Source organism: Pelophylax lessonae (genome assembly GCF_965119305.1).
Source record: "Pelophylax lessonae genome assembly, chromosome: 3".
In the NCBI taxonomy this organism is placed as follows: Eukaryota; Metazoa; Chordata; class Amphibia; order Anura; family Ranidae; genus Pelophylax; species Pelophylax lessonae.
This window is the reverse complement of record NC_138770.1, coordinates 656,246,114-656,260,309: the sequence shown is the minus strand read 5'-3', so window position 1 is coordinate 656,260,309 and position 14,196 is coordinate 656,246,114. Positions and strand designations below refer to the sequence as shown.

The 14,196-nt window shown below is 44.6% G+C and overlaps 1 protein-coding gene across 6 annotated transcripts in view; it reads right to left on the bottom strand.

Annotated features, from left to right (window-relative positions):
* Nucleotides 1-14,196, bottom strand: part of EML6 (EMAP like 6) — a 321,021-nt gene that overhangs the window by 249,764 nt on the left and 57,061 nt on the right. For all 6 annotated transcript variants that reach the window (XM_082249282.1, XM_082249283.1, XM_082249284.1 and 3 more), the window contains exon 2: nucleotides 3,631-3,790. In XM_082249282.1, the coding sequence (XP_082105408.1) occupies nucleotides 3,631-3,790 (160 nt within the window). The remainder of the gene's footprint in view (nucleotides 1-3,630; nucleotides 3,791-14,196) is intronic.

The following is a 14,196-nucleotide window of genomic DNA, read 5'->3' as shown; positions in this document are numbered from 1 at the left end:
TCCGCTCCGTTTTCACTGCAAATTTCCTATGAAGTTGTTCAGTGGTTCAGCTGTGATTTAGATGTGAATATCTGGAGCCGGGGGGCCACTCACGTCTTTAACATTAGCTGGTGCATGCTGGGTTGGTGATGTCACAGGGGGCGGTGCTACAAGGTGACCCCACCCCTTAACGGTTTAAGAACTGTCACATGGCGGAGCAGGCAGACTGTGGGAGCCTTTGGCGCAGGCGGAGCTTTTTTTTTTTTTTTTTTTTTCGGGCCTGGCAGTGGCAGCGGGCATCGTGATAGAGGGGTGCTGGAATCTTCCAGATTCCAATAAGTCCCCCATGCCTGCAGATCCCCACAATCACCGTCCAGGGGTTGAAGGCATGTGGCCTGGTATGGTTCAGTGGGGGGGGCGCTTGCTCGTCCCCCTCTTTCCTGGTTTGCCAGGAGGGGGGGGGGGGCCATGCCATTTTTTTTTTTACATTTTGGCGTGGGGTTTTCCCTTAAAATTTGTACCAGACTTGAAAGGGCCTGGCATGGATTGGGGGGGGGACCCCAACACTGTTTTTATTTTTTCGAATCAAGATCGTGTTCAAAACGGATGACATGTGCGATTCGGATGCATTCCCATGGAAGGCCATAGCCGGGAATTTGCATCTGAATCACACCGCAGTGCTCAGAAAATGCACAGAAATCTTTTTTTAATTGACAGCAAAATACCACTGCCGCTGCGCCACATATATGGGAATCAGCTCCATAGAGAAGGCTGCCGGTTCAGGTGTCATGTGAATCGGGTGCGGTTCAAAACACATCCAAGTTGATGACAGAATCTCTTTAACCGCTTCAATACTGGGCACTTTCACCCCCTTCCTGCCCAGGCCAATTTTTAGCTTTCAGGGCTGCCGAATTTTGAATGACAATTGCGCAGTCATACAACACTGTACCCATATGACTTTATATCATTTTTTTTCACACAACTAGAGCTTTCTTTTGGTGGTATTTAGTCACCGGTTTTTAATTTTTGCTAAAAGAAAAAAACTTTGAAATTTGAAAAAAAAATGTTTTATTAGTTTCTGTCAGAAAATGTTGTAAAGAAGTAATTTTTCTCCTTCACTGATAAGCACAGATGAGGCAGCACTGATGAGTTGCCACGAATATTCAGCACTGATGGGCACTGATGAGCATTGATAGGTGGCACTGATGGGCACTGATAGGCAGCACAGATAGGCAAGTCCTGGTGGGCACTGAAAGGCAGCACTGACTGGCATCACTGACGGGCACGGATTGGCATCACCGCTGGGCAGTGGTGTATTTAGGTTTTGTGCTGCCCTAGGCCTGACTAAACTTGTGCACCCCTAATTTAAATATGGCCCACCCCTTCCTGTAAAGACCACACCCCTTCCTGTTTATGACCAACCCTGTCATCTGTAAACCACAGACCATAAACACAGTCTATCAGTGCCCATCAGCATAGCTTCATCAGTTCCCATACGTTCAGCCTCATCAGTGCCGCCTCTTTACTGCCCGTCAGTTCAGCATATCAGTGTGGCCTCATCAGTGGCCACCAGTGCAGCCCCATCAGTGCCCATTAGTACAGCCTTATGTCATGGGTTTAGTAAGATTACTCTTTTAAGATATTTGGACTTGTGCTTGCTGCCACTAATTGTAATTATAGGATTATTTCACTTATTTGTATAATAAATAGGAAATCCATAGTCATTATACAAATAATGAAATATTTTTTTGCTGCCCCCTGCAAAGTGCCGCCCTAGGCCTGGGCCTTGTTGGCCTAGGCCAGGATACAGCACTGCCGCTGGGCACTGTTGGGGCTGCACTGATGATCAGTGCCCTGATTACACTCTCTGTCAGTGTGAGGTGAAGAGAGCAGTTAACTGGCATTTCCTTGTTTACATGTGATCAGCTGTGATTGGAGTAAAGAGCACGTCATCATCCCTTTTCCAAGATTGGGCTCACCACAGGCACGCAATCGCTGCGAGACTGGGGCGACGTCAAACGACGTCGTCCTACAACGAGAGAGGATCCCGCCCGCCATCATTTGTCTATATGGCGGGCGGGAGGTAGTTACAGCAGAACTACACTGCATCTGAGTACTACAAACCAAAAACACTTTTTAATCATTTTTTTATTATTTAAACCATCTCCCCCATTCATCCATGTCTGTACTTTTTTTGTTGAGAAACACCCTCCTTGCATTTCTAGCCACAGGCATCTTGAATAAGGGCAAATGATTCATGTAGTTTTTACTTCCTGGAAACCCTCTGCCCTTAGCTCGGGTATACAGGCAGGAGGGTGTGCTTAGCCAAGAAAACCCCTCCTCCCTTTCTGAAGACTCCTGGGATGTAGGGCATAATTTTGGCCTAAAAAATCAAATTAAATCCTGCGCTTTAAACAATAGCTGGTGCTACCTGCAGCTGCTGCTCACTTAGGTAAAAACCAAGAAAATAGAATGTCAGAAAAAATAGCGCTACCAGGAATGTGCATAATCATAAATAAATAGTAAAATTATCAAATAATTACATATAATAAAGTGCACTTGTAGTAAAAAATGTAAACAGTTCATACATATAAAGGTGCAATAATATCAAAAATTAGTTATAGTGCTAATAGTGCAAAAGTGTTGAATAAAGTGCAGTCCAAAAATAGTCCACTCAACATATAAATTTCAATAAGGTGCTGAATAAAAAGTGCTTGAAAATGAAAATAAATAAAAAGGAAATACATAAAAAATAATAAAAATAAATGAAAAAAAAATTATATATAAATATAAATAAAAATAAATGAAAATAAAAGTCAAAAATAATATAAAAATAAAATTAAAATACAAATTAAAAGAATAAATATAAAATAAAAATAAAAAATAAAATAAAATGAATAAAAAAATAAATAAAATAAAATAAATATAAAAATAAAAAAATAAAGAATAAAATAAAATAAAAATAATATAAAAAAATTAAAATAAATGAAAAAAATGTAAATAGTAAAAAAATGAAATGACAAGTATAAAATTACCAGTTGGATATTTGAGGCTTGTTTACCATAGAAGTCTGGTGAGTGGATCCCCAAAAGGTTCTTTTGGAACACCTTCCCACCGTGTGGAGCACTTCAAGCACTTTTTATTCAGCACCTTATTGAAATTTATATGTCGAGTGGACTATTTTGGACTGCACTTTATTCAACACTTTTGCACTATTACTAATTTTTGATCTTATTGCACCTTTATATGTATAAACTGTTTACATTTTAGTGCACTTTGTTATATGTAATTATTTGATAATTTTACCATTTATTTATGATTATGCACATTCCTGGTAGCGCTGTTTTTTCTGACATTCTATAATTTTGGCCTAGGCCAGAAACCAGGAAGTAATTAAAGAAATGTAAGAAATAAAGTATAAAACAAGTAAATATAATAAACCTTCCTATTTACTAATGCTAGCAGCACGAGGATTTAAAATAGTCAGTGTTGATTACGAGAGTGAAGTTCCACTTTAAATGTGAATTATATAGAGCAAAGGAAGCAGAGTAGGAGAGACAAAGGCTCAGGTATGCCATTAGTACCAATGTATGGTAATGCTGGGATGTCTTCATCCAGAGCCTGTGGGTGCAAATACAGAAAAAGACGAACCTGTCCATCCGAATCAAATGCCAGGCCGGCCACTCCATGCGTGTGCACATCTTTCAGGATGGAGATGGTCTGCACTGTGTAGGAATCCCAGATACAGATGTACGGATCCTTCCCAACCTGGCCTGTTGCGACAAGAGTTCTGTCTGGATGTAACGCAAGGCTGCAGAGACAAAAAAAAAATAATAATAAATCTCAAATATTACAAATCTATAAATGGGCATTTATATGTAATCACAGAAGGGCGGGTATCAATACAGATATACCAAGGATGAAAGGGAGCATTAATGAAATGAGGGAACCAACATGTGTATGTTAAAAATGAGAGGGTATGACCGTTTAGGTGCTGCCATTGTCGGGACAAGGTCATCTAGAGGCCAGGGCGAGCATACCAAATTGCGCCCCCCCCAAGGTGTGTTAGCATCATGTGTCAAAAATCCCCCCCCCCAAATAAAATCAAGCACTAATCTGAATACACACATCTTTACCCCCCAGCTGAAATCCTCTCTCCCCAAATGCCCCCGGCGCAAATTCCCCCGCCCCCAAAATGCAATCTTATACCCCTAAAATTTCTCAGTCCCCCCCCCCCCCCCCCCAACACAAATTCCCCATCATAGCAAAAATCCCTCCTCCCCCAAAGTTCCCCTCCTAGCAAAAATACCGCCCAATCATCCCAAATAGCATAACCCCCCCCCCCCCCTCCACAAATCCCTTCCCCTACCTTTTCTAGCACAAACCTCCCAGATCTTGTGTCCCCCCCCCAACACAAATACCCCCAAATCACCTCCCCAAATTTCCCCTCCTGGAACCATTCTTACCATGTGCCGCCCCCAATTTCCTCCTCCCAACAGAAATCCCCTCCCCCCAATCTCCTTGAAGTTCCCCCTTAACTCACATGACACCACAGTGCCCAGGGCAGCCGTCCCTCCTGCCCACCACTTGTCCCGGCCCTGGGTTCTGCACCTTATGAAATGAATAGAACATATATGTAGCTGTATCTAACATAAATAAAAAAAAAAAAAATTGATATTCATTAAGCATGTATAAACTATCACTTGGTGAATAGTAGAAATGTTATGTATTGCAAATCCTTCGATTTTTCAGCTCTGAAAAGTTAAAACCCATTTTCTATTTGTGTCCATTAACTGGACGAAAAACGCACGAACGGACCTAATGACAGACTTTCAAACGATTTTTCGGCTAGTGTATGGCCAGCATAGGGACCCTGATGTATAAGGGGGCTCTGACGTGGTGGGGGAGGGGGGACTCTGATATAAGAAGAGACTCCAATCTAAGGGGGGCTTTGATGTGAACTGTGATAAAAAGGAGCTCTAAAGGGGACTTTGATGGGCTTGGGTTTATTTGGAATTTCTTTGCTCTGTATACTGGAGTTTTTTCTCTGTTGTTCTGAATCATGCCATGTCGATGGCAAAAAAAAATTCCCAGTATAATATATTCATTTATTCAAATTTGATTCTTATATGTATTAAACTGTTTTTTTTTTCATCCTGTGAATACCTGTAGAATATGTAAAGTGACCTTCGTACTGACGATGTCCTGTAGGACGTAACACGTATGGGGGAGGGGCTACCTGTTTGACGTCACCTGCTGCCATCTCCCAGCAAACCGTCAGAACACCGGACTTTTCAAATTGCAAACCGTCTGCACACCGGACTTTTCAAATTGCAAACCGTCTGCACACCGGACTTTTCAAATTGCAAACCGTCTGAACACCGGACTTTTCAAATTGCAAACCGTCTGAACACCGGACTTTTCAAATTGCAAACCGTCTGAACACCGGACTTTTCAAATTGCAAACCGTCTGCACACCGGACTTTTCAAATTGCAAACTGTCTGCACACCGGACTTTTCAAATTGCAAACCGTCTGCACACCGGACTTTTCAAATTGCAAACCGTCTGCACACCAGACTTTTCAAATTGCAAACCGTCTGCACACCAGACTTTTCAAATTGCAAACCGTCTGCACACCGGACTTTTCAAATTGCAAACTGTCTGCACACCGGACTTTTCAAATTGCAAACCGTCTGCACACCGGACTTTTCAAATTGCAAACCGTCTGCACACCAGACTTTTCAAATTGCAAATCGTCTGCACACCAGACTTTTCAAATTGCAAACCGTCTGAACACCGGACTTTTCAAATTGCAAACCGTCTGAACACCGGACTTTTCAAATTGCTGTATTGAATCATCCTGATTGTAAGTTCAATATCAAATAAATCAAGTGTTTTATTCCAACGGATCGCTCTTCGATTTTTGCTTTCACTTGTCCCCTATGTGTATCTCCTTTTTGGGGAGTCTCTGTGGTGGACTGAGATCGCTCCTGGTTTCTTGGCTTTACACGCTGGAAGCGGATCAATGGCTGGGGAGTTGCAGTATCATTCCTATTGATTGAATTCAAAGACAAGCTTATTAGACCTACTGGTAACACAGAGGTCTAGTTTTGAGGTGAGGGCAGTAGCTTGATAAGAGGTGAAGGCTTATCACCTGAAGAAGATCCTGGATTCATCATCTCACTTGTCATTTGATCTCCTTCTCTATATGGGACTATTGGGTTTATCTGCTCTACCTTTATTTGATATATTTTCATACATATTGCATTTAAGCTGATGTTCCAACTAGGGATGCACCGATCCGACTTTTTTGGTCCCGATCCCGATCTTTTGCTTTGTGAAATTGCCGATCCCGATCCGGAAGTACTGTTTTGTGAGCTTATAACAAAATAATACTTCCGCATCGGTGTCGGGATCGGCAGATACCTAGGAAATGTCCACATCACACAGCCAGTGATGTGGATACCGAAAGAAAGACGACCCCCCCTATAAACAGAAGAAGAATGCCTGCAACTGTAGAATTAGATGAGTAAAAGCTTTTTTTTCTCCTATTGAAGTGATTGAGGGAGGGTCAGAAGCCTAGAGAGTAGCAACACCCCGGATTGGCCCGTGGGTCTGCTAAATTTTACCGATCCCCGATCCAGCTATTTTGCCAGTATCGGGGCCGATATCCGATCCGAATATCGGATCGGTGCATCCCTAGTTCCAACCTTTATTGCGCTGCACATTTTTATGTTGTTATCCTCGTATTGAATAGTATGAGGACTCCGGCTTTAAACCTTCCTCCACTGAACCTTCTCCTCTACCGGCTCCCCGCTGATCTCACAGCGCCTTCCATTCCCAGACATCATCTATGACTATGAATGTCATTTCAGTAAAACTGAAAATATCCAGCCGGCATCGGCTGCGGCACCAACGCCATGATTATTATTCATAGATGGAAAGTGACTGATTGAGGTCTATGTGTGCAGTCACATCAAGGTGAGAGGGGGAGCCGTGTGCTGGGGGATTCTGGCAGCTGAATGTGAGAATTCGGAGGAGGGCGGTGTCATCGGCTCAGGGAAGAGCCATTATTCTGGGATACTTCACAGACTCCAACAACATCACACATCTCATATGAACAGAGCTGTGAAGATAGTCGAAGAAACGCATCCCTATCGTGTTTTCCATGAAATGTAGAAATGAAAGGTGTTAGGTTAATGGGTACATATTAGGCTTAAAGCGGTATTAAACCCCCCCAAAAAAAAAAATCACTAGATTCATTTTTTTTTTTTTTTTTTTTTTTAGACTTTGTTCCTTTTTTTACCCGGGGATCTGGCCAGTACCACCACCTCCTGTATTAGAGTGTCCCCACTCTGGATGAAGGAGCACAGAGGGCACACTTGGACAGCAGCATTGTCAGTCTGGGGGGGAGGGGAGTGTTATGCCCCGTACACACGCACCGATTGTTGGCCGTAAATATTGGGCCAACGTCCGATCGGCGTATTGTCGGCTTGTTAGTATGATGATTCTGACAACCGACTGCGACTTTTCTGCCGAACAAAATCTGGTGTGCATGCTATAAAATTTTTGTTGGCCGTCACCAGAACGGCCGATTGTTCCTCAGTCAGTACAGATTTCGGCCGACAAAAGTCAGATGAGCAAGACTGGGCATGCTCAGAGAAGAAAAAACACACGAAAAGTAGACCAGAACATGACATCACTTCTGCAGTTGGTTGTTGTTGGCCGACAAAATTCGTGTGCAGTCTAGAGCACATTTCAACCAACACAACAACACTGGACAAAAGACGGCCGATCGTTCGGCCGACAATCGGTGCGTGTGTACGGGGCATTAACCCAAAGAAGACAGACAAAAAATTGTCTGAAGAACAGCAGCTGCATCCAATCAGATGCAGCCACTGTTCAGGTATTCTAACAGCCGCAGGTGTTAGCTGTCAGAATACAATGGCCGGTGGAAATTCCTTCATCCATGATGATTAGGCTTGGATGGGAGAAATGATAAATTCTTACGTTGTATGGCCAGTTTAAAGGATAAATTCACCTTTGGGAACATTTTACATATTCCACCCATTTTTAGGATGAAACATCTAACGTGTTCCCCACTGCTGCAACGTCTCCCTGATCTCACTTTTGCAATTTAACAACTTCAGTGCTGGGTACTTTCACTCCATTTCGGGCCCAGGCCAATTTTCAGCTTTCTGCGCTGTCGCACTTTGAATGACAATTGCGTGGTCGTGCAACGCTGTACCCAAAAAAATTTTTATCATTTCTTTTTGACATATATAACTTTCTTATGGTGTTATTTAATCACCACTGAGTTTTTTAATTTTTGCTAAAGGCTGCACTGACGGCACTGATAGGCTGCACTGATGAGCACTGATGGACATTGAGGAGGAGGCACTAATTTGCGGCACTGATAGATAATGATGGACATTGATGAGGAGGCACTTATATGCAGCACTGATAGATAATGATGGACATTGATGAGGAGGCACTAATATGCAGCACTGATAGGCATCAATGATGGAAATTGATGAGGAGGCACTTATATGCCGCACTGATAGGTGGCACTGATGGGCAGCCTTAATGGGCACTGATGGGTGGCACTTATGGGCACTGACAGGCATCACTGATGGGAATACTTCATGGGCACTGATGGGTGGCACTTATGGGCACTGACAGGCATCACTGGTGGGCAGCACTGATGAGCACTGGAAGGCATTGCTGATAAGACTGAACTAATAATCAATGCACTGATTATCAGTGCAGATCCCCCTGTCAGGAAAGCCACTTATCAGCTCCCCTCTACTCACACGCTGTCAATGGGAGTAGAGGAATGCCAATAACCGGCACTTGCTATTTACACTGTGATCAGCTGTGATTGGACACAGGTAATCATATGGTAAAGAACTTATGTCATAGGCTCTACCATGATTGGAGATGTGGTGTGTCTGATCGATACATCACACCACTGATCGCTGCACTGAGTGCCTTGTTCTCAAGGATGTCATTAACAGAACAATCAAACCACTGCCCAGCTGTCATTTTGCAATAGGCCGGACGGGAAGGTGTTAAAAAAAAAAAAAAAAAACACGGCTGCGCGGGGTTCTGTGAATGGGAGAACTACAAGTACTGACAGCCTTTGCGGCTCTCAATGAACTACCAGGGCGCTATTGAGCACTCTAGGTAGTTCATTGTTTCTTCTTCTCATTGTATTGCTGCCTGCCTGTATGAGGTACGAACAGACATCTTCGACAGTCTGCAGAAGTCCTGCATTGCACCCTTGTAGGCTCCTAGTAGAAAAAATAATAAATGGATATTCTTTCACATGCAAAAAGATGTGCATTTTTTATTAGGTGTACATCCTTTAACCACTTAAGCCCTGGAAGATTTTACCCCCATTCCGACCAGGGGGTATTTTGCGATTCGGCACTGCGTGACTTTAACGGACAATGGCGCGGACGTGCGACGCTGTATCTAAATGAATTTGGCGTCCTTTTTTTCCCACAAACAGAGCTTTCTTTTGGTGGTATTTGATCACCTGTGCGATTTTTTGATCATGCGCTATAAACAAAAAAAAGAGCGTAAATTTTGCAAAAATAGCAATATTTTTCACATTTTTTTTATATGAAATTCCCCCCCCAAAAAAAATGTAAAAATCAAAATTTTTTAACATTTTCGGCCAATTTGTTTTATGCTACATATGTTTGGTAAAAAAAAAAAAAAAAAAAAAAAAAAAAAAAAATCGCAAAAAGCGTATTTTGATTGGTTTGCGCAAAAGTTATCGCGTTTACTAACAAAGGGAAAGATTTTTGTCATTTTTGTTGGTTTTTTTTTTAACGCGCAATGGCGGCGATCTGCGTTTTTTTTTGCGGTACTGCGACATTGCGGCGGACAGATCGGACCCTTGACTGACATTTTTAACACTTTTGGGGTTACCAGTGACATTTCTACAGTAATCAGTGCTATACATATGCACTGTTACTGTAAAAATACACTGGCAGTGAAGGGGTTAACTTTTTTTTGAAAGGGAGGGGCTATGTGTGTCCCTAGGGGTGTGCTTTCTACTGTGATTGGCTGTGGCTTCAGATGTATGAACGGTGATCAACGGTTCTACATAGTTGAACCGTATGATCATCATTCATACACAGGGGAGAATGACAGGCAGCTTGTTTACACAAGCCGCCTGACTTTCTCCCTCTCCCCCGCCGATCGCCGAGTGACCGGCGGACATCGGGTCCACCGTCACACGCGCAGGGGGGGTCCGTGACCACGCGGGAGCGCGCCTCCGGGGGCGCGCGCTCGCTCCCTAGACCCTCACAAGCAAGCGACGTAGACCTACGTTAGTTTGCCTGTGAGGGGCTGACCGCCGACGTAGATAGTCATGCGGCGGTGAACAGCAAGTGGTTAAAGCAGGAGTCTTCAAACTATGACTCTCCAGTGGTTCAGGAACTACACTTCCCATCATGCCTAGTCATGTCTGTGAATGTCAGAGTTTTACAATGCCTCATGAGACGTGTAGTCCGGCAACAGCTGTAGGGCCGTAGTTTGGAGATCCCTGTTTTAATGGGTTAGTTCACCTTTACGAAAAACTGCACAAACTGTGCAGCTTTAACTAAAGTTGGATGATGCCATTGCTACATGTGTAGACCATTAATGTACCTCCCACAGCCTGGACGAAAACTCCCAGAGGCGGCAGCCCTCCATCCTACCTTGTTGCTAGGACATTGCTAAGACACTCCCAGCTTTTACTGCGCACCTCCACCATCGCAGGAGGTAACTCTGTAATCCCTGCATATGTGTGGTCCATTTATCTTCTCTGCTGCAGCATTGTTGAGCTCAGAGCTACTGTGAGAGGGGAGACAGAGTATATGTGAGAGGGGAGACAGAGTATATGTGAGGGGGAGACAAAGTATATGTGAGGGGGTATGAATCAGATGGGAGTGTCTTAGCAACTTCCTAACAACAAGGTAGGGTGGAATGATGTAATCTCTGGAAGTTTTTTAGCCAGCTTTTGGGAGGTATTATGCCTACAAATATTGCAGAGGTATTATTTAATTTGATCTAAGCTGGCCAGTGTGTTCTAATCCACAGGTGCCCCTTACCTGCACAGGCAGTTTTTTTTAGTAAAAGATGGACTAACCCTCTAACCCAGCCTTTTTCAACCAATGTGCCCAGGCACCCTGGTGTGCCTTGAGGTTTCTTCAGGGGTGCCTTGGAAAATTGCCTAAAACTTGCCCCAAAATTGTATACAGGCCGATGAGTGGAAGAAACATGCCTGTTAGTTACTCAAAGCCAGAGGTTTTCATTGTGCACCATTACAACCTTCTAGCTGCCGACCTCCTAAACGACCAATGACATCATCAGTTAACTGCTTGCCGACCAAATTTGATCCTTCTCGGAGCCTGGACTGCCCCAAGTGTCTGTTGTCCGTGGGCACCTTTGAGCATCTTATCTGGCACTGCCCCCGGATTAATTTTTTTTTGGGAGCAGGTGGTGCAGTTCCTGCACGATCAAATGGGCTCCCCGGTTTACCTGGACCCCAGGCAATATCTGTTGGGACTATTTCCGGACTCGGATCTGGACAAATGCACGCTGAAATTTCGACATGAGACTTTATTTAGTGCTCGGAAAGTGGTGGCTAGGTGTTGGATACAGTCCTTGACCCCAACTCTTGATGCCTGGATTACTGAAGTGAATGCTATCTTGCCTTACAAGAGAATTATCTACATTAACAGGGGGTGTCCTACTAAATATAATAAGATCTGGGATAGATGGCTACAATCCTCTCAGACGTGTGGTTCTTTTTTTTTTTTTTTTAATCAGAAACAAAGTTTATTAAAGAAAACAAAAACTTACAGGCTTCACAAAACATATTCCTCTGCAAAAAGAGAATAGACAGTCAAAAAGCAAGAGTAAAGCACTCCCAAAAAAACACATATTGAGCAAAATACATTCAGCAACGTTTTTAGAGTCCCAGGGCATACCAAGTAATCCCCCTCCCCCCCCCCTGACTGCAATTATAGCAAGGCGTTACTGTAGCAGATGGTCAAGAATCAAGTCTACGGGGGCCAAACCCGGCTGTGCCAGCCAACCAACCCAAATTCTTTCATATCTGAGCGGTACACCTCTATGTTGATAAATCATGCGTTTACATCGCAAAGTAGCACCCATGGCGTGCACCCACAGCTCCAGCGTAGGGGGGGACGGGGATGTCCAGTGCTGCAGAATAGCCTTTCGGGCTTGAAACAGTGCCCTATACACTGCCATTCGAACGCTGACGTCTGGCGAATATTCCTCCACCATACCAAGAAGGCACGGCTTTGGATCTAGCGGTACAGACAGGGTAAATGCAGCATTAACAGTCCGGACCACCGCCGACCAGTACCTGTGGAGCCTGGGGCAGCGCCACAGGAGGAGAATAAGGTCCCCGCAATCCCTGCTACACCTGGTATACAGTAAGTCCGTCCTTAGGCCCATCCTATCAAGTCGGGGGGGGAGGAGTATGTACAGTTGCGAGAGCCATTGCGCAACGCTTAGAGAGCAATGTCGCAACGACTCTAGCGCTTTGTCCCACTGATCGTAGGTAAGGACCCCAACGTCTGTCTCCCAATGCGTTTTAGCCGGGCTAGGAAATGTATCCAAATAGTCACTTAATAGCATGGAATAGCACTCAGAAATGAACCCCTTAGTAGAATCATAGTGTCTCATCATGGAAAAAAACGGAGACGGGGACAGTTCCGGGCACAGCAAAGAGGGCAGGGCCCGCACTGCATGCCTCAACTGCAGGTAAGAAAATAGCATGCCCGGGGGTAGGTTATACCTGGCCCGCAGCTGTTCAAAGTCCAGCAGCCGGCCACGTTCAAACACATGTCTAAGATGAGTAACCCCCCTCGCCTTCCACTGAGCCGCACACTGCAACTTAGCCAATTCCGGATACGTTAGGTTATTCCAGAGCAGACTGTATTCTGTAAAGCCAGGAACCCTCTGGAGCTGTTTTACCTTAGCCCAGATTTTATGTATTGATCTATAAGTGGGAAACAGTTTGTTGGACTTCAGAAACAATTGTGATTCCAGGGCCCCAGGAACGGTGTCTACGGCAACCTCATGAAGCAGGACCCCTAGGGTAGAATCCCCTGTTCCTCGGTCTCGCATCCTGGGGGTCCCCAGTAGGTGCTGCATCTGTGCCGCCAGATAGTAAATCCAGGGGTTAGGGAAAGCAAGCCCTCCCCTATTCTTGGGCCTATACAGTTGCTCTAACCGAATTCTAGAAATGCCCGACCGCCACAGCAAGGAACAGAATATTGAGTTACCTGCCGAAATAGTTTCAGCGGAATGACCACCGGTGTATTATTAATCGTCAGAGGTTGACAGCCGTGGATTTGTTGGGCATGAACCCTGCTTGATCGTCGTGAACAATGGTAGCGACCACCATGTTCAGTTGACGAGCAAGAACCTTGACCAGGATTTTAATGTCTGATTGCAATAGGGAAATCGGTCTGTAGGAGTTAGGGTCCAGGGGGGGTTTGTCCGGTTTCAGAAGCAGAAAAATACTGGCCCCAGACATAGACGGAGGCAAGCGACCACAGCGAAGAGCCTCATTAAAGACCTGCAGCAGTAGTGGCAATAAAGTATACACCTCCATAGGTAACCCGTCATCACCCGGGGCTTTAAAGGTAGGAAAAGGACTGGCTGCCTCCTGTAGCTCCTCCAGTGTGATGGAGCATCCAATTTAGCCCTATGTGCAGCTGACAAAGCAGGGAGATCCTCCCCTCGCAAGTATTCAGCCAGTTCTGGAGCACCATAGGTGACCCTGGAGGAGTATAACTCTGCATAGAAGCGAACCAACTCCACCAAAATCAGCTCCGAAGAGTTGACCAGGCTGACCGAAGGTAGTTGTAGGGCTCCTCCTCCCGGTCCCTCACATGAGTAGTCAGGTGTTCCTCCCACTCCCGAGTAGAGGTCTTAACCCTATTAATGGTATCAATAATAACACTTAAATGCAACCCATTGGGTCAAAATATCCGGGTGCATGTCATTGTCTAAAAAGAAATGGGCTATGGCCCTAGGTATATTACTATCAGAGGGGAAAAGCTTCAACCAGTATGCATTGAGACGCCAAGGGACCTTGGGCAAAAATGACTTAGGTCTCAGTTTCATCCAACAGACCAGAGGGGAGTGATCGGAGACACCCCGAGGGGCATACTGAATCTTGG